The sequence below is a fragment of the Danio rerio genome, chromosome 6 (genome assembly GCF_052040795.2).
Source record: "Danio rerio strain M-AB ecotype USA chromosome 6, GRCz13ab, whole genome shotgun sequence".
NCBI lineage: Eukaryota > Metazoa > Chordata > Actinopteri > Cypriniformes > Danionidae > Danio > Danio rerio.
Window position 1 is genome coordinate 41,649,026 of NC_141026.1, and position 20,975 is coordinate 41,670,000.

General features: G+C 34.7%; 2 protein-coding genes and 1 long non-coding RNA gene across 3 annotated transcripts in view; 1 reads left to right on the plus strand and 2 right to left on the minus strand.

The window, feature by feature from the left end:
• scn8ab (sodium channel, voltage gated, type VIII, alpha subunit b) overlaps positions 1-11,844 on the minus strand; it is a 101,034-nt gene extending 89,190 nt beyond the window's left edge. Inside the window, exon 1 of the mRNA NM_001045183.2 lies at positions 11,736-11,844. The gene's annotated coding sequence lies outside the window, so the exon portion shown is untranslated. The remainder of the gene's footprint in view (positions 1-11,735) is intronic.
• A 2,140-nt stretch (positions 11,845-13,984) lies between these two features.
• Positions 13,985-20,975, minus strand: part of LOC103911260 (uncharacterized) — a 15,799-nt gene continuing 8,808 nt past the window's right edge. Inside the window, exons 3-4 of the long non-coding RNA NR_170237.2 lie at positions 16,903-17,068; positions 13,985-15,019 (exon numbers count right to left, since the gene is read on the minus strand). This is a non-coding gene — a long non-coding RNA (uncharacterized LOC103911260). The remainder of the gene's footprint in view (positions 15,020-16,902; positions 17,069-20,975) is intronic.
• On the plus strand, positions 16,512-20,622 carry tmt1a.1 (thiol methyltransferase 1A, tandem duplicate 1). Its single transcript, NM_001080039.1, is given in 3 exon segments — positions 16,512-17,052; positions 17,366-17,451; positions 19,412-20,622. Coding segments are annotated over 3 exon segments (729 nt in total). The 5' UTR covers positions 16,512-16,557; the 3' UTR covers positions 19,560-20,622.

The window sequence follows — 20,975 nt, forward strand, 5'->3', positions numbered from 1 at the left end:
GTGCAGTCCTAATATAGAGCAAGCTAAATGGTGCTGTAAATGTAAATATTACTAATTTACAGTAAGTTACTGTCGAACCGCTGCCAGTAAATTACTATATATTGTACTATAAATTGTTAACAGTGTTGTTAACGATTTTTGCAAATTACAGTATTTAACTGTAATGTAAACATTTTATTACCGTAGGACAGTGCTATGTTACTGTATTTTAAAGTTCATTCATTAATTGTTATTTAATAAATTATTATGTATATTTTACAATAAAAATATACGATAATGAAAATACATACAGTATACAGTAAAGTAAGCTAAATGGCGCTTTAAACTTAAATACAGTATTTTTGCTGTAAATGGTTTACAGTAAGTCACAGTAGATTGCACTGGAAATTGTTAACAGTGCTGTTAACGATTTTCGTAAACTACAGTATTTTAAAGTAATATAAACCGTTTTTTTTTACCACAGGACAGTTATGAGATGTTACTGTATTTGAAAGTTGCATTGTGAAAATTATTAATTGTCAATTAATTAATTATAATGTATATTTTACAGTAAAGATACAATACTGAAAATACATATAAAGCAAGCTAAATTGTGCTGTAAATACAGTAATTTTGCTATAATTGATTTACAGTAAGTTACTGGCGAACTGCTGCTAGTAATTTACAGTAGATTCTACTGGATTTGAAATTGTTAACATTACTCCTTTTTTGTAGTTGTTAGGGTAATCAATCAACCGAGGAAATATGGTGATAAACATTAGTCATTTTTTACCCTATTCACCTGCAGTGTCTTGCCTTCAGTGGCCTGTGTTATTGGTCATCCTCGTTTGCAGCTCTCATTTTCTCACTCTTACACACACGCACACACACATACACACATTCATTATGTCCATTAAGAAGTAGATGACCAAGCAGAATAATACCAAATGCGCTGCAGCACTGGACCTGTATGTGTGAGTGTGTTTGTGTGTGTGCGCGCGGCTGTGTGTGCGCATGAGACAGAGAGAAGGAGAGAGGTTGTACATTAGAGGGGAAGGTCATAACTGCATTACTGCCCTTTTCAGCCCTCTCTTATGACCTGGATTATCTAACCAATATTCCAGTCCATGATGTCATCAAGCCACTTCCAAACAACATCATATTAAGTATTCAATCAGTTCGGACATATTCAGTATGCCTCTTCTGCAGGCCAAGTTGATAAAATGATAGCAGTATTTATTAATGGCAAACCTTAACGGTTATATGAATTATGATATTCCATATACTGCTTATTAGTTTGACTTAAAGGCATTAAGATGAAAACAGACGTCACTGGATTATAAACCGCTATCAAATGCATTAACATGAGTGTGTGCAATCAGCCAATAACGAGTTGCTCTGACCATTGCCTAGAAAGTATCAGAACACATCAACATCTGCATAAATGAGTGGCATATCTGCAGGCGCAAAGGAGATATTAAATGCACTGTAAAAACAAATCAGAAAATCTTTGATTAAAAAAAGGCAGTTGTGGTTGCCAGATATTTACTGTTACAATGTGATAGAAAAAAAAAACTAATTCTATGTTTACGGTAAACTATTGTTTTTCATTAATTTATACACTATTAATACACCAATGATATGAAGCACTAACATCTACACACAGACAAAAACAACACAGGTACACTGTAAAACATGCTGGGTTCCACACAATCGATTTATGTTGGGTCAACATGAAGAAATTAAGTTAACTTATTAGTTTTTACAAATGTAGGTAGACTAAACAGAAAAAGATTTAGTTGACCCAAACAACTCAAGAATTGTGCTGTTACAGCTTTTTTTTTTTAAATAAGTAGTTTGAACAAACAGCAAACTTAATTTATTGAGCGTATGTGGTGATAAGAAAGTCACATGACAAACCAGTGTTAATCAAAAACAGCTCACCCACAAGCAGAGACGCATACTAATATATAGAAGACACTCGGTGTCATTCACAACTGCTAAACACCATCATGGTAACACACAACAAAGCAAAGGTCACCAACTCGGTTTCTGAGAGCTGCCCTTCCTGCTGATTTCAGTCACAACCCTGGTCAAACACACCTGTCTGTAATTATCAAGTGCTGCTTCGGGTCCTAATTAATTGGTTCAGGTGTGTTTGATCAGAGTTGGAGCTGAACTCCCACTAAAGTGATGCCTCAGATAAATACACTAGATGTAAAAGTGATGTAAAATTATAATTTTTGTTATTCATACTGACCACTGGGAAAACTCCCGATTGTAGATATATGTAAAAATATATACATCTTGGGCTCTGGATGGCCAGTCCTCCACTACACCTTGGTCCCACATTCATTTCAAAGCAGCGCTACCCTGTACTAAAATGTCAGCTCTATTGACGCATTTCTTTCCAATAGACAACAACTGCGTAGACGACATCTAATGTAAATATCTATAAAACAATACAATAGACATTATTCACCAACATTAGATGTATACATAAAGCTTTAATGTACATAAGTGATGAGAACAAGAACTTTAGTAATGTCAACAAAAAACATAAAGAGTCATAAAGAGAATTTTGGGAAAGTCGATTCAATTCCCTGTATATATAAAAGGAACTTACTGTTAACCAGGAACAGACCTTTACTGCAGTACTTTCAATGTTTTTTTTACTATTTAAAATCACAATCATTAATCCATAGTGTGAGTATCTGACCATTTTATGAGAGATAAAACTTGTTATGTAATATATGCACAGAAACAACTGTCTTCACAACCACCTACTAAAATAAATACTTTATTGTTGTATTTTATTTATTTTTGTCTAACTATTGGATATTACTATTAAATAATACTTTGCTAATGTTTAATATAATGTACTTCTACTGTATAGCAATAATAAGAAGAATACAATTTAATAAAGAAGTAATTATGGTGATTTGGTGGAATTATATATTTGTCTTTTGGGATAAATAACAAAGTTAATTGTTCTTCCATCATTTAAACATCTTTTTTTTTTTAATATCGTCTCCTCAAAGTATGGAAACACAAGCAAATTATTTCAATGCAATAGCAAACTGCAATTCCAAAAAAATAAAATACTGTGTCTGAGCATGGTGGAGCTGCCCCGTCTTACATTTTGCAAAACTTCTATGTTGGTGTTTTTGAATGTTAAATCTAACATCATTTGTTTTGTTTTTTGTTTTAAGGTTTTTAAAGTACTGTAAGTTAAACTGAGTGGTTAAATGTAAACTTTTCTACTGGACATTGCTTAAGTAATACAAATGTTTTTTATAACTACTGATGCAAACTGATTAAAGAAACAATGTTTTTTGATATTTTTTTAGTTTTACATTGTCCAGCTCTACCCTTATGGATTTATTCTGTAATGTCACATTCACTGTACAAAATCATAATATAACAACAAATGTTTTATGTTACTTTTAGAAAGTTAATCAGTTTTAACACATTTCTTTTTCAAATATAACAGTAACTTAATATTTGTCGTCAGTTTGACTGATGTATGTTGAGATGACTAGAAAAGTTCATCTGATTCAATGAAAAAAATTGAAATCAGCAAGATTTTAGTTTACAGTGCTTAGTTAAAAATCTCCACATTTTATCAGGTATTACACAGATTCTTGAATGTATTCATTACACATTATCATTAAACATTAGAAACAACTTTTTCTCAGATCATATAAGAGTTTATTTCATAATGCAGATGTGTACTTTAGCCCACATACAGCACATTCAGGGCGTTTAGACTGCAGTCTTAAATTCAAACACAACATTAATCATCATGTCACACTTCTGAAGCAATACAGGAACTTTTCCAAGTCATTTTCCCACTCATCAATACAAACTAAAGTACTTAAATACTACATGTGTGTGAATTTTGAGTATGCTTGTGTAAAAGAACACACTCACATTAGTTTTACTTTCGTTTTTTTTTTTTTTTGAGAAATGTTTCACATCTTTGCCGCACAAAACATCCTCAATTTTTGTCATTTCAGTTTTTCCATGTAAAAATAGCCATTGTGACATTATCCTTCAGAAATCATTCTATTATGCCAAATCGGTTCAAGCTACATCCAAGAAATCAGCCACTGAAATCCCAAAGTGATTATTTTTTTTCATAAACACAGCTGCTGCAACAAAAACAACAATGCAAAATCCATCTCCTTACTCCAATCAAACAGAATTGGTCACACTTGCATTCATGACGCTTTGCCCACTAAACATTCAGTATTAGTTCTAATTTCATTCATCAAATTCACTTCTTCCCATGAAGTTTGTCTGTAAAGAGATCGACCACAAAGATGCAAGAAACACACTGGTATTACTTTGTTCAAGGTGTGTGTCGCAGAGTCATCTCCAGCCTAGTCCCTTAGGCTCTGCAAAACTGGGCTATTCCTTTTCCAGAATGTCCCTTTACATGCATTTTGTATTGCAAGGCTGACTTGCATTCAAGGCCTGGCACAGACATTTTGAGGGACAGTGGCACCAAGGAAAAGACGAAGAAACCTAAGAAGAATCCAATCTATAACTTAACACAAATATACTATAAAGAAAAGATTGCACATTCTTTTTTTAAATAGTATTTTGCAACATTTAGGGTTGCAAGAACACCACAGCAGATGATTAGTTTACAATCGCATGTTTGTGAATTAGCTACTAAACTGTCAAAACGTAAAATAATTAGGATTTCTCGTGAAATCACACGAGGTCCTACATCTAGAAACTCTTGGTATCAGAGACACTGGTGGACATTAATTGAACTGCAGCCAGCAAATTATTGCTTGACCTTGCATATGTGAACACTTAGCATAAAGACTGAATGGGATTCAGTGTCCTGATATTTTTAAGTTAGTTTTAGTCTTTCCTTAAGTAAAAAGAATAATAAACATCAAGACGCTAATTATGTTGGTTAGAGCGTGTTCCAACGAATATGTGCTACTCTTTCCTCTCTATCACAAAATAAAGACTCAGCACAAATGGCAGCAGTGTGAAAACAGCAGATAAGAAAGCATCTGATCATAGCAATATGCAAATAATTGCATGAGCTCTGAAATACATCTGCATAATGTTAACAGATGAGATCAAAATTGTACTTCTTATCTACTTATTATTATTATTATTATTATTATACTCATTATTATACTTACACTTAAGTTTTATAATAAAGTATATCTGAGACTACAGACTATATAAATTTCCAGATTTTAATTCTTCCAAATAATATCTATATATCTAAATAATGTTTATATGGTTATAAATAACTTCAGATTCAAAGCATTTGGTGAAGAAGAAGTAAATTTATTAATAATTATATACACTTGAATAAGACATTGACATTAGTGTACTGCATGGCTCCTTTATACACCTTAACATTATCAAGATCAATATTTCACCTGACAAATGCCAAAAAGCTCCAGCAAAAATGTTGCAAGTCTTTTAAATTATAATAAGTAAACAGATGTTTGACAGCCTAGGATGTCAGTGAATATATTGTTTCTTGAGATTTTTTAAAACTTTGCCACAGAGTAATTAAAATGTAAAATATATGTAAAATGTAATAATGGTGTAAAATCTGTTGACATGATGAATGCTGTTGTGATTAACCATACTTATCGAACCATCTATAATAAAAGGTAATTGCAAAGCTATATGAACCTAACATAAAGTTACTCACAATTTTGTGATGCGACATTACTGATAGATCCGATATGGCTGGCACAGAATCTTCCACTTTCAGTCTATCTGAAATTTCTGTTTAATTGTACCTTGTGAAATAAATGAAGTGAACAAATAACCAAGTGTATACTGACTAGCTCGGGAACTTCATTAAAAACAAAGTTCACCCACTCTCTCCTAATTTTGGCAATGCAGATACTGTGTTTTTCCACTTCTTGGCCCTCCACGGCATCTTGTTGTCTTCAGAGCATCTTTATTGTTTGGTTTCTGCATAGACCTGCACTCGCCTCTCATTATTTACCTACTAAAGCACAAACCTTTGGGCGGGGCTAAACAGACAGTGATGAAGAAGCAGGTGTTGATCTTCTTCTAAGGCGAAGTTTGGGTGCTGTTTACACTAGTGCATTTTCGTTTTAAAACAGCGTGAAAAACAATTCTACTGCATTTCAGAAAAAACAATTCAAGTCCACATTATACAATCTAAAACGCATAATACATGATCATTCACTCTTACTGGGCAAGCACATAATTCCTAGGCATCTATACTTGGAGTTTACCAGTCGTGTAATGGTCATATAAGAGGGGCTTGACCATTCAGGGAACTATACACATAAGTCAACAAGACCAGTCAGAGAGCGATTGTGGGCAGCCACACCTCCATTTTCTGTCAACACTTAGACAAAACAACAACATTTTCCAACTATAAAAGGATCTTTAGGATTTTCAAAACACTGATTTCCCAGGTCGAGGATGTCGGAGTACTGTGAATGCCAGGTGTAACCACACTCAAAAAAAAATTAGGTTTGTTGTTTGTTTAAAATCCTTATTTTAACAAAGCTCAAACAACACAATTCCTAAGGGTTTTGTTGGGACAACTTGATTGTTTTATGTTCAATCCACTTAAATTAGTAAAATACTACTACGTTAACTTAATTCTTTCATGTTGCCCCAACACAAAAGATTTATGTGGAACCCAGAATTTTTTACAGTGCATAACAAAACGTTTTAAATAAAAACAGATGAGCATACACAGCACCTTAGCCACACTAATGTTACAGTACAACAATGTCTTACCTATTTAAAAGATCCAAAAACATTGGTTTATGTTTACTAAAGAAACTGTGTAGAATTAAAGGCTGCTTGATCCGAACGTTGCCAAGAGTTTTATTGCAGTATGCTGAAGTACTGTCCGAAATCTCCACTGTCCTATTTCATAATAAGTTAAAATTAAAGTTAAAGTTAAAATCCCTAAACATTTTTTTTCTTAAAAAGAAGTGGGTATTAATATGCTGTTGCTATGGAAGCCCTCAGGTTGACGTCATCTGAAGGACCACCACTCCAAACGGGTAAGCAAATGGTCAGACTTTCATCAAAGATAACCATAACTTTATTTTAAGTAGACTAACTTGAACGCATTAATGATTTACCTTAATAATTGTTTTAGGGGGGTTTTACCTTTAATTGGAATAGGACAGTGGAGGATACAGACAGGAAAGCATTGGGAGATGAGAGAGGGGAAGGGTTGGGAAAGGACCTCAAGCCAGGAATCGAACTTGGGTCGGCCTGAGCACCATAGTACTACAGTATTGGCACACTTAACCACTAGGTTATCGCCACCAACTTAATAGATGTCTAAAAGACATCCAAACATAGGCGTCTTGGCTAAAACAAGACAAAACTTGGGCTGTCTGTGAAAGTAATAGACATCTAAGAATATCCCAAAACTAGACTAGTCGTCAATAGACAGATTAGACAGACTTTATATGTGTAGTTATTCATTTCTGTTAATTTGATGACTAGTCTAGTTTTGGCCTATTCTTAGACGCCTATTAGATTTTCACTGACAGCCCAAATTTAGCCTTGTTTTAGCCAAGATGACTATGTTTAGACGTCTATTAGATATCTTTTAAAAAACAAAACTGCTTGCTGGGTAGTCATCTTAAGAATAACAATGTGGTTGGCACCAATAGCCTAGCGGTTGTGCTGACATATGGCATTATGGTGATCATGGTGACCCAAGTTCGATTCCCGGCTCGAGGTCCTTTGCCAAACCGTCCCCTCTCTCTGCTCCCAATCCACTCCTGTCTGTAAAAGCTCCACTGTCCTGTCTCAATTAAAGGTGAAAACCCCTAAAAATATGAATTATTAAAAAAAGAATAACAATGTGAGCTAGCAAAATAAACATTGCTATTTTTGATTTCACATAGACTTTAACCTTGATGCTGTGCAGAAAACTCCACCAACAAGAGAGTTGTCAGAACTTCATGACATTTTTAAATTCAATTCATTTTTTGTAATGTTATGATTCTCCTCATAACTGATTGGTTTGGTTTGTGGCTTAAAAGACTTTAATAAAAATAGAATATATTGGCTCTTATCACGTTGAACCACACAACACACATACAGTGTACATATGGCGGAAAAAAACTCAGGGTGTGGATTCACTGGAATGCCTGGTGACTGCAGCTGTGAGAAAAATAATGGATCCAGAGATCCAGAATCTAGAGCTGCATAACGATTACAAAATACTGTATATGAAGAAAGGTAAAGATACTCTTTCTGCTCTCAGCCTGTGAGAGTAAAGGAACAGTGGTCCATTTACAGTACTATGATCAATGCACAAAGTCTCCTTTTCCAGAACTAAATGAATCAGAACGCAAAAGTTAGAAAAGCATATGACCAACTCTTCATATAAATGCACATAACCAATAGTGCCCTCTTTAATTGATTAGTGAAGCTGTAGGTCTGCAGACCATCATCATCATCATCACCACACATCCGCATATCTTAACAAACTTAAGTGCTATATCATGTGCTGACAGTTTATGACAGCACAGAAACCAACCACAGTACAGACATCACATTCTTCCACATTCATTTCTAATAACCGTTAGCCTTTACTGTCAATGCCACTGTTGTCCTTTTCCCTGGATTGTTTCAACTGATGTCCAAAGCAAAATCCTTGTTCTTCATATCCTTAATGACACAGTCTGTTAATTATTTATACGCCAAAAACTGATTCAGTTAAGTCAGCACAGGCCAAATCAATAGTGAAGTGCCCACGGTCACGTGGCATTGCCTTTATGATGGGCTACTTTATCACCATTAAAAAAAGAAAAGAAAAAACAGCAGGCCTTTAGCAAGGCTTTGTAATGTTTATTTCTTTAAACTAGCAGTATTTTACTTGTTTTAAAGTTCAATTATGAAATTTGATAGCGGTTATGTTTATATTAGACATTACTTTTTCCTATTATGACAAGCTAAGTAAATGTTTATTTCTTGGCTTTGTTTTGGGGCAGAAATCGAATATTTACCTCCAGAGAGTATGTATATTAATAGCTGAGTCAGTTTAATTAACGACTTTTTATGATGAACTACTAACAATTGAAACATGCAGGATCAGTATGATCAGTATCAGTATAACATGCACTCATCGAACATTAGTGAACTAGCGTTTATTTAAAGTTACTTTAAAGCAGGGGTGCTCAATCCTGTTCCTGGAGATCTACCTTCCTGCAGATTTTAGGTGCTACCCATATCAAACACACCTGAACTAATTAATTAGGACCTGAACACCACTTGATAATTACAGGCAGGTGTGTTTGATATGGGTAGCAACTGAAATCTGCAGGAAGGTAGATCTCCAGGAACAGGATTGAGCACCCCTGCTTTAAAGCATCTAATTGTAAGTAATATTAGATATTTATTAGAAATCTATTTGATATTTGTTACACAAAATAATTAAATTAAAAATTAAGAAAAAATTGTGTCTAACGAAGAAATATCTATTGAGTTGATCAATATTCGGCACATAATTGAAATAGCTTATTCTAAACATCTTGCTTCAGAGATCAAGTAGCTATTCACTTTACACTAGTGTAAATTTCAATTATTGTTGTCTGATCGAGTATTACAGTTCAATAATTAGACAACCCATTTCTGGGAAACAATAGAATAAATACTACTGTTTGATAAATACTTATGCGCTGAACATTTTTTTTATTATTAAATAACTCACATTAAAAGTATTTTAAAACTGTAGCCTACTTAAGAAAACATTAACAACAGTATGAAAATGAATACACCCAACACAGTAATCATTTGGTTTTGACAAACGAAATACAGAGTAAACCCTATGACGCTCGGTTTAAGTTACACGCCGGCTCTGTGTCCAACCTCCAAGTCTCCTTCCTGGGATACTGTAGAGACGCCTCAGCTCAAGGTGATACATCAGATAGACAGGCCCTGACAATACATACACACACGCAATGACCTTAACAAAACTACTGCATTTGCTTCCTTATAGACTACGGCGTTTTGCCAGCACTGGTTATAGAAAAATATATTTGCTGTTTAACCAACACGGCTGCGTCCTCCACGTTACACAGCTACACATTAAAACTAAATGCCGACGCCATTCGACAACAACTTACGTGCCTTCACGCAAAGTCATAGCCAACTCTCATCATCTCCGGTAAATAGCACTTTCCGTTAGCATCGCGGAGGTATTCCTTATTAAGCAAAAGGAAGCTGGAGTCCACAGCCTTCTGACGCCGTCGAATGACGAGTGTCCGCGGCGCTGTCCGTTCAGCACCACTCACTCACTCACTCACTCACTCACGCGTGTCCTCTAGTTGAGGAGATTTAGGATGAAGAAAAAAACAGACCCTCCAGCCCTGATGAAACATCCCGACTATAGCGTCTTTTCCGTATTTGTCGGCTTTCACCAAATGATTTGGAGAGTGAAAGCTCGGCTGTACACTGAGGGAGGGAGCAGCACAGCTGTCACGAGGACGAACCTCGCCGGCCTATCCCGTGTGGAGAATAAAGGCCTTCAAATCTGACTCAAAACTCTCCCTTTTGTATTTCAGCACACATATATCTCCTTGTCTGACGGCTTATTTTGCCTTTGCGATATGTTTGTTTATCGGCTCATTCAGAAAAGCGGTTCTCCTCATTTCAAAGCAACTGATTCCCAAAGACTTTGCGATCGCTTGATCAATACTACCGCCCCTCACGCGTATTATGCAATTTCTCCCCCTGACAAGCTTTGCGCATCTGAAGGCGCTGCATGTTACGGGATGCACAGATCAGTGTCCCCAAGTTTGTTTGCGGTAATTATTATGGCATCGGTAGGTACACGCGTGGGCCCCGGCTGAAATACTGCAGTGGAGCTGAGGGTAGCTCGTGCGCCAGCGAATCAATCTGTGAAACATCTAAATCTCAACGCCAATGACGTCTCAGACAGTCGTGCCTGCTGTGCTTTATTGTACGTCTCCAGTTTCTATCCCAGCAGTTTTCAACTGCACCGACATCTAAAGCACTTCTAGAACATTTGGGACTTTTGTCCGCTTCAGCACCACACCCGTGCAGTCAGCCCGTCCTCTGTGATTTAAGCCGCATCCGCGCATACGGTCGGGCTCATCATCATTATGAGGGAGGACTGGGTGGGCGAAAAAAAACAAAAACAGGGTGGTAGTCCCCGTTCTTAACCGCAAAAACGGAAACGCACCAATTCGAGGGAGTCCAGCCCAAAGAAGTATGGCGAGAGTGACTCGAAGGGAGGGGGAATGCAGGCGCAGGGGGACTAAAAACTGCCACATTAGTGATTTTGACATGTTACGTTACGAAATACTGTCACAAACGACACCTGAATGCTGAATGCGCCAGTCTGTCTGCACGATTTCCCCATGCAATAAAGTTTGCGGCGGTCTGACTTGCCTGTCCCATGCTATGCGTATGTTCTACATTTCGCCACAGACACACGCTCTAATGTTATGTTTCCAGCGCAGGCCAACACCCTGCTTTACCTCAGCCAGACTTTCTTTCTTTAGCATGCCCTCTGTTTAAGCAGTACAGTTGCTGTTAGTAGCGCTGGCTTGTTTTCCAGCGTTTCCTGCAGTAAGCCCATCCACATCTGTGAGCAGAAAAGATGCTGAGCGCGAGAGACCGCTCTGCGGCAGATGAGTCCAGGTATGAGACACGCTCACAACGGGCTATAAACACCTGAAAAAAAACACAATACTTGCGCTGTAGACAACAAAAAGTCTACTCACTTTTTCCGCATTAAGAGCGATCCATGTAGATCTCGCGTGCCTAAGGATGTTTAAAAGACCCAGGAGAAACTGCGGATGTCGCCATATTGTTGCCGCTATCTTCCTTCCCAGTGCGTACGGCTAGCCTGCATAATTGATGACTCTCAGCAAATTGTTAGGGAGCGTCTGCAAGTACCCTACTTCCGACTTCCGTACTGACCGAGCAAACGCTGCAACGTAAGCGAAACAGCGCTAAAAGGCAGTATCAATCCCAATGTTGCGAGTCTAATTATACTTACCCCTCCTTTAGAAATTTCAACTAATCTTCTCATTTATGTCTCAAAAATGGTTAAATCGTCTCAAATTTGTAAAGGGTTAATTAAAGACATTTTGTTTGAATAAAGAAGTCTTTAATGATCTGCCAGGTTTTCATACAAAAAGCCTAAAATATTAGTTTCTGCATTAATTAAGCAGCATATGACCACATATGCAAATTACAGTTTGTCATCATCATCATCATCATTATTATTATTATTATTATTATTATTATTATTATTATTATTATTAACTCATTAAGTATTAACTTAAAGCTAAAACAGTTTATTATATTATATTATTTATATTATATTGTATTGTATTGTATTGTATTATATTATATTATATTATATTATATTATATTATATTATATTATATTATATTATATTATATTATATTAACTACATAAATGCATGACAAAGATTTTATGACATAAAGATATTATGTTAATATATATTAATCTAAACTAACATTATTGAAATTATTGAAACATTATTGATATTTTTAGTTTAGTCAACTTAAATCGAGTCAAGTGAAGTAATTAGGTTGAAAATTGAGTCTTCAAATTTTAAGTTGAGTCAACTTTGTTTTGTTTACAATGAGTTGAGAAAGCTATTCCAGGCTTCAATGGGATCTTTGATGTTTGGAGAACTGCACTGTTTGCATTTGTTAAGTTAGACTTAGAAATGAAGGGTTCTTAATTGGCTTTAATGCACTATAAAAAATGTAGGAATTATGAAATTTATTTAATAATTTTTAATTTATTTAATAATTTTTAATAATGTGAATTAGGGACACACAAAATTAGAAAAATGTGACATTGCAATGTTTTTTTTTTTTAAAGTGATATTTTGTGATACACTGCATCTAAAGAATTGATTGAATGGCACTATTTAGAAAGAATTTAGGCACACTTCATTTTGAGGTTCCTTTTTGTTATTAGCATACCATTAACTATGACTTTTGCTTCAATAAGTTTTTCATTTGCTCTTTCTCAATAATTACTAAGGTATTTTAGGTATTGGGTATGATGTAGAATAAGATCATGCAGGAAAATATAGTTTTTAAGTATTAATAAGCACCCAATATTTCAATAACATGCATGCTAATAAGCAACTAGTTGATGTGAATACATCTATAAAGTGTTATCAAATGTATTCACCTTTATTGATTGATATTATTCTGTTGGGACGAGTGAATCATGCATAAAATGTAATAAACAGGCCCGTAGCCAGAGGGGGTTTGTGTGGTTCAAAAGACCAACCCCCCCTTACTGACAATGTCCAGAATTTGGGTGCTATATGAGCTCATTTATCACCTTTTTCACAGTATGACATCATAAATTGTGAAAATAAGCAATAGAAGGCGGCTTTAAGACAAATTACATTTTTAATTATCCAAATGGACAAATTCTGACCGGGAAAATGAGCTGGCCAGCTTTTTTTTGTTTGTCTAGGTGATATAAAACAAGTTTAAAACAGATTCCTAATTGTTTTTTGTTTTAAACGATGGATCATAATAAATTTATATTTTAAAAAATAAGCATTTTTTGATGTATCTTTGTTTAAAATTTGTCTAATAATCTCATTACATTACTTATAAAACTGTAATACTTTACAGTTTAAATGCACATTTGTAAATAAACACTTTGTGGTAAAATAGTATGGTAAGCACTTTGACAAAAATGTGGAAAATATTTTTGTTGCATCAAAAAGGTGTGGTTATGATCACCATGTGACAAGCTAATCCAGCAATGATTAGTGCTTAAAATGTCACTAAAATGCAGAATTTAAACCTCATAATTAAATACAAAATGAGATGAATAACTGCAAAAAGCTCCACTTTTGAAAGACTACAACCCCTCAATAAGCTGGCTATGGACGTGATAAATGAATAACAATCATAGAAAAATTCAATAAAGCAAAGAATAAAGTGAAATAAGCAGTGCATGTTTTGTGGTTTTAGACATGTAAAAATTACACTGCAATGCATTCATTGTATAAATAATTTAATATGATTATTCTTTAATATCCCCTTAATAAACTTCCTATTTATCTTCCAATTGGTAAAATGTCCTGTGCCTGAACACACCTCAAGCCTTAAAAACATGCAAATTATAAAATTAATTACGATTAAACTCTGCAAGAACTCCATAAATCTCATTTTCTGAACTGAGACTTGCTCAAATATGACCAACTCAACATTGCCTATCTATGCGATGTGACTATTGCGAATGCACACATTGGGATATTGATGTTGAAACGATATATTGTGCAGCCCTAATGTGAAATGATACAAAAAACTGTCAGCAGTTTTTCTGTATTTTACAGCCTTACTTCTATATAAATTACTTATTATACATTATATTGCTTCAAACACCTAAAACGTCAATAAAAGTCACATTGTTAAACTGGAGAGTTGAATTTTCAACATCAAAACTTGAGAAAGTCCCATAATGCAAATCATAGCCATAAACAAATGAGAAAAATCTATCAAAAGATATACAGAACCTGATAATTAATAATAATAATCTCTTAGTGTGGTTAAATGAGAAATCATTAATATGCATAAAACATTTGTCCTTCACATGAGAATAAAAGATAAATAAAAATAAAGTTCTTCAGAGAACCAAAAACAATACTTCTAGGGCACTGTTGTAAAAACGTCCTACATTTTTAAGGATATGGTTCAAGCCCTGTGGGAGTGCAGTCATGGAAGCAGATACTGTGTGGTCAAAGGTTGCGGGCAGTAGTTAATCTTCCTCTAATCCTGTTAGGAGGTGAAAGGAAACAACAGCTTTAGACTTTCAGCCTACATCAACTCCCCCTTCTGGGCCACTTGAGCATCTTTTCCAGTCCTCGCTGATGAGCCTCAAGTGGACGAAGCCTTGCTGTGCAATGCACCACCAGCCATGACAGTGTTTGCTCACTGAAGCCACTTTAAAAAGAAGCCAGACAGAACACAGAGGCATCTTCACGTGATCACACCTTCTGCAGAACAAACCAAGATTAATACAATTGCAAGTTTTAGAGGAGCTTACAGTGTTTAAGATATTACTGTAAACCTAATCTCAAGTAAGAAATCCTCAATCCTAATCTCAGTCACTATGGAGGGCCTGATTAGGGATAAGTGCAACTGACAGGAGGATGAATAGAAAGATAGCAAAGCGCTATACAAAAATTAGGAATGGTTATAAATCTGTTATAATAAAAGTAAATGCAATAAATCAATTATTTTAATAGTTCATATCATATTCAATGAATCATATTCATTTGAACAATAGGATGTAATCAGACATAAAATGTATAGTTACGTTTGTAGGTGCACAGTATTATTTGTTTGTGATAATTGTTGAAGTATTATTGCTATGGCTCATATGGCAACGATCTTATACGGTCCGATAATTGATGTGGTTACCAAGATAAACCATAGTGTCCGTCTGGCCATGTGAACTCAGCATATTAAACCTAATGAGATGACCTCTCCATTTAGAATAAGCTTTTGCTTGGTAGGCTATTAGCCAATGCCATTTTAGTTTCACTGGGTGATTTATTAGCACTGAATTAGTTTTTTTATGTGTATTTTCTGGATATAAAATAATTTTAAGCCAATTGTCAGTAAACATTTCTTGTGTTTCTACAAAATAAATTCAAGTTTATGTTTTTTAATGTCATTTCTGCTTTATTGTCTACTTCTGTTAAAAGATTGGCTAAGACTTTTAAAAAATGTGTTGTTATTTTCACATTTTAAATAGTTATAATTAAATTAATCTAAATGGGAATCCTAAGTATTTTATACACTAAAATTAACATTGACAAAACCCTTAGTTTTGATGATCAAGATTATTCCAGTTTTATGGTTTGACCATATTTCCTTCTTGTTTTTTCATTTGTGCAAAAAAGTGTATATTTGTTGTTGTTGTTTTATGGTAATTTCTGCTTTGTTTTCTGCTTTTATTCAAAGTCTTGCTAGATTTTTTTAAACATTTGATGTGTAATTCTTACATTTTTACATTAATATACAGATTTACATGCTTTATATGTATATAATATACATTTTAGGTTAATGTAAATGGGAATCTCAAGTATTTTATACATTAAAACAAACATTCACAAAACACTTAGTTTTGATGATTAAAACTATTCCAGTTTTGTAATTTGACTATATTTTCTGCTTGTTTTTCAATTTGTGCAACAAAAAAAGTGTACATTTGTTGTTTTGGTATTATTTTATTAATTAAATGCATTTTTTGTGCATTTATTTTTAAGCACATGTTTAAATTATAACAATATATAAAAATATTCCTACATTTTTAGGAAGGAAAAAAATTAAAACAGTGGAAATGAGTAGCCCACTGTAAACACTGAAATTATTTATACAAGTCTGACATCTGCCGACGAACTGGAGCACTGCTTTGACTGTAATGCAATTCATGCGTCGAAGATGTTGATTGGTTGACTGTCACAAGGTCCAAAACGACGCCTCTCTCGTCTATCAAACATGATTCAGATTTGATAGTCATATAAAAATGTCGCTGTTTATGAACTTGTGCGCGTTTTTCTGCAAACTCGTCGTGCTCCCGATGTACATCGCGGAGCAGGCGGGACTCTTGTCTTTCTACAAACGCGTCTTTCCTATCATTGTCTATAAAATCTCCTTCTCGTACAATGACAAAATGAACGACAAGAAACGGGAACTATTCCGAAACCTGGACCGATTTTACCCCTCGAAAGGCTCTCTGCGCATTCTGGAAGTGGGCTGCGGATCTGGGGCGAACTTTGAGCACTACCCGACGGGCTCCAAGATCACCTGCACAGACCCCAACCCGCATTTCAAGAAATACCTGGAGAAAAGTATGGAGAAGAACGAGCACCTGGTGTACGACAGCTTTATAGTGGCGTCGGGGGAGAATCTGCAGGCGGTGGAGGACAGCTCGGTGGATGCTGTGGTTTGCACTCTGGTTCTGTGCTCGGTCAAAGACACCAACAAAGTTCTGCAGGAGGCAAAGAGGGTCCTGAGGCCTGTAAGTTTATGACAACCTGTGCACAGGTGAAATACATGTTATTACATTTCATAAATGCTCCTCTTATCGTTACTCTAGAGCAATTTGCAACAAAGAGTGAGTAATGATTACAATCAAATCTATATGAGAGGAAAGGTGACAGCATTACGCAACTCACCGTTTGCTCTGATAATCCCATTAGAACACACTGTTTGTTTTAGGGCAAATGTCAGCAAACAGGTGGTCTTTTCTAAGTGTTTTTAATAAATAGATCTGCACACATTCAAATGCACAATATTGGGTTGAGAAATATAAATATTGTTTTGTTTTTCAGGGAGGAGCGTTTTTCTTTCTTGAGCACGTGGTGTCAGACCCTTCAACCTGGGTTTACTTTTTTCAACATGTTCTTCAGCCATTCTGGTAATACAAAACACTGTTTACAAAGTCACTATTATAGATTTTAATTGAGAGACATAATTGAAATCACAGCTTTTTAAAATGTAGTTAAAGGATTAGACTGGTTTAGTTGAATACCAATTCAGAGTTGGGTCATTTTGTACAGTGCAATAAAGGCAAGAATATCTGATCTGTTTATTCTCTTTGGCCTACATTTAATTGAAAATATTACAAAGAAATGATTTGTAAAGTTTTAATTAACCAAAAATAATTTTATTCTGTGAATTGAGATTGCTGCTCAAACTTCAAAAATGAATAGCATGTTCATTTTCTTTTCGGCTTAATCGCTTTCTTAATCAGGGGTCGCCACAGCGGATTTAACCGTCAACTTATCCAGCATATGTTTAACGCAGCAGATGACTTCCAGTTGCAACCCAACACTGGGAAACACTCGTACACACATTCACACACATACACTATGGCCAATTTAGCTTGTTCAATTCACCTGTAATGCATATGTTTGGACTGTGGGGTAAAGCGAAGCACCCAGGGAAAACCCACACGAACACAGGGAGAACATGCAGACTCCACACAGTAATTGCAAATGACCTAGCCGAGGCTCAAACAAGCGACCTTCTTGATGTAAGGCGATCATGGTACCCGCTGCGCCACCATGAAATAGCATGCTTTACCATGAAATTTGACAATCAAAAAACAACATTCTGTGGTCGTTGTCTGATTCTCCTATTCATAATGGGTCAGTCCAGCACGCGAACCCAAAAACATGCAATTGTAGTTCATGCAGAATGAGAAATGATGCAACTCATAACATTTAACTTCCTATTAAAGACATCATCTTGATCAGGGAACAACGCTAAGGATTTTTTTCTACTGGCCGGATCGGACCAGTTGTTGAGATTTTTACTTCGCCTGTAAATATTTTCACTTGCCCCACACACAAAAAAGTTAATAGCTATTCCTTAGCCACATATTTTAAATATTGTGTCAAAAAATAATGTCCATAAATCTAGAATTTTATTATTTTTAAAATGTTAATAAATCTATAATGAGCTAAATTCAAAGTCTCATGCAAACAAAAAGAGCAGTATGGAAAATGTGCAGGTATTTTATTGCCGCTTCTAAATTATTTAAAACAAGGTGGCTGACTTGCAAAACTGGCGGCAAACAGTGCAAAACATCACTTCATTTTTTTCGTTGTCATGTTGTACCCATGTAAATGTCTGCTTCTAAGACGTTAGAAACAAATGTTTTCTTTTAGCCTCATAATTTGATGTTGCCGCCATGTTGCTGTCTCTTCACTGTGCTGGTTGTTACCAGGTTTCGAAAAATGAAACTTTAGTGACAAGGCAGCACTGATCAGGCCAGTAACGATTCTGTCTACTGTCCCGAGCGTCTCTCATGCTGACCCTGGGCCATCGAGCAGTCCTTATTGTTGAGCCGTGTTGATGTTGATTGTAATAGGTTGTGTCATAGATTCTATGTACTTCCTATAGTAATTACAAGTAATTATGCATATTTACATGCAACTAAACCTAAACCACATTCTAACCCTAACCATATAGTAATTAAATGTAATCAATTGTTATTACTCAGTTAAAGATAAATAAAAGTGAAAAGGGGGTTACACTTTTTTTAACTGTTAATTTAACTACTATTAACCTTTTTGGAGGGTATAGCAGCAATTCATATCAAAAATACATTTCATTTGTCAGTTAAAGCTCTTGAAAACTGTTATTTGTACTATAAATAAGAGTTACAGAGAAGTGACAAATCACAGATGATTTATTTCATTGCACTTTAGAAAGGGTCTCAACTTTTTTTGAATCATGGATGTAGCGCATAGTATATTTGATCTTCCATATTTAACCCAAGGTCATGTGTCTATATAATAAACATGATGGAATACTAGTATAACAAACCATATGATCACCATATATAACGCCATAAATGGTATGTTTGACAGGTACTTTTTTGGCGATGGCTGTGAAACAACCCGTACTACTTGGAAGGACATTGACGCTGCAGGATTTTCAGATGTGAAGCTTCGCCACATTCAAGCTCCTCTGTTTTTCATGATCAAACCACACATCGTTGGCTATGCCGTCAAATAATCGATAGTAATATGAATTCTGCCAAACATACAAAAAAAATCTTAAGTGTGTTTTCGTTTAGTGAGCCTGATTCATTTCACCATGCACTTTTAAATGTTTTTCTATGAGCAATGTTACATGCCATAGAATATAGTTTGTTTACCATGAATAGAGATTGCATTGTATATTTTATAAAACTGTATCTTGCTGCATGAGTCTGCAAAACGCATGATAACTGAAGCCGACAAAAACACAAACGTGAACCAATGAAAGACATTCATCATAAAACAGGCATTGGGATAATATGGTTTAAAAAAGCAACACTGCCATCTAGTGGTCAGGGTGAATCACTAAGAAAAATAAACTTAATTTTAACTTCTTCTGTACTAGCTAAAATAGTTAAAAGCACCACAAGCATTGTCCACCTTTAACAGTTTGATTGACATTTTGATTTCCTGGCCACTGAATTTCCTTATTTTATGTTTGATTTTGGTTCAATAATTTATTTTTATTCACATAAAATTTAAGAAATGCAATTAAAAAGGCTCTATTTATGAAAAGTCATTTCTAGATGCTCCAACTGAATTTGACAAATGTATTTTTAGTACAAAATGCATTAATAGTTTTTTATATGCCTGGAAAAGAATATTTTATCATTACCGGATATTTTTATGCTGTTTGTGGCTGTGGGAACTCATTACAACATACAGTGCTCAGCATATACGAGTACACCCCTCACAAATCTTATAAAGTCTTATAAATTCATATTTTTAGTAGGAAGCTACACAATATTATACTTGTGCATATACATTAGATTAGTCAGTACTGAAGCCAAATCTGGAGCTTATCTAACAAAATAACTTTTGATAATGCTCCAAAAACTAGAACACTCAAATTTATATGCTATAGAAAAATATTAAATACGAATTTAAAAAGGAAAAATCAAGAGAAGCAAAAAAAAAAAGATATTTTTTGTTGAAATGTTGTAGGTTGTAATTTTTTGTATTTAATTGTATTATCTTTGAATTTCTATATATATTTGGTGACGGAAATATTATTTTAATAAATATATCTGTTTAATGAATCTGTTTTGTTCAACTGCACCCAAATACATTGCCTATATTTACTGGAAATGGATCAAAATATTTTTTTTTCAAAATGGGGTGTCATATGTCATACTCCTTTTTAAAAGTATTTCGTAGTATTAAAAATGCTGTATTTTATTTTGACATGTTTGTGACTGCTGTATTTTGTAGTTTATTTTGATACACTTGAACTTAAGGTATTTTATTTTAAAATTAATTTCAATAGGCTATATTTTGCCCAATCCTGGCAATATAAATATGGATTTTGTTGTCTTAAATCCACATAAAATATAAAATAAAAACTTAATTTAATATATATATATATATATATATATATATATATATATATATA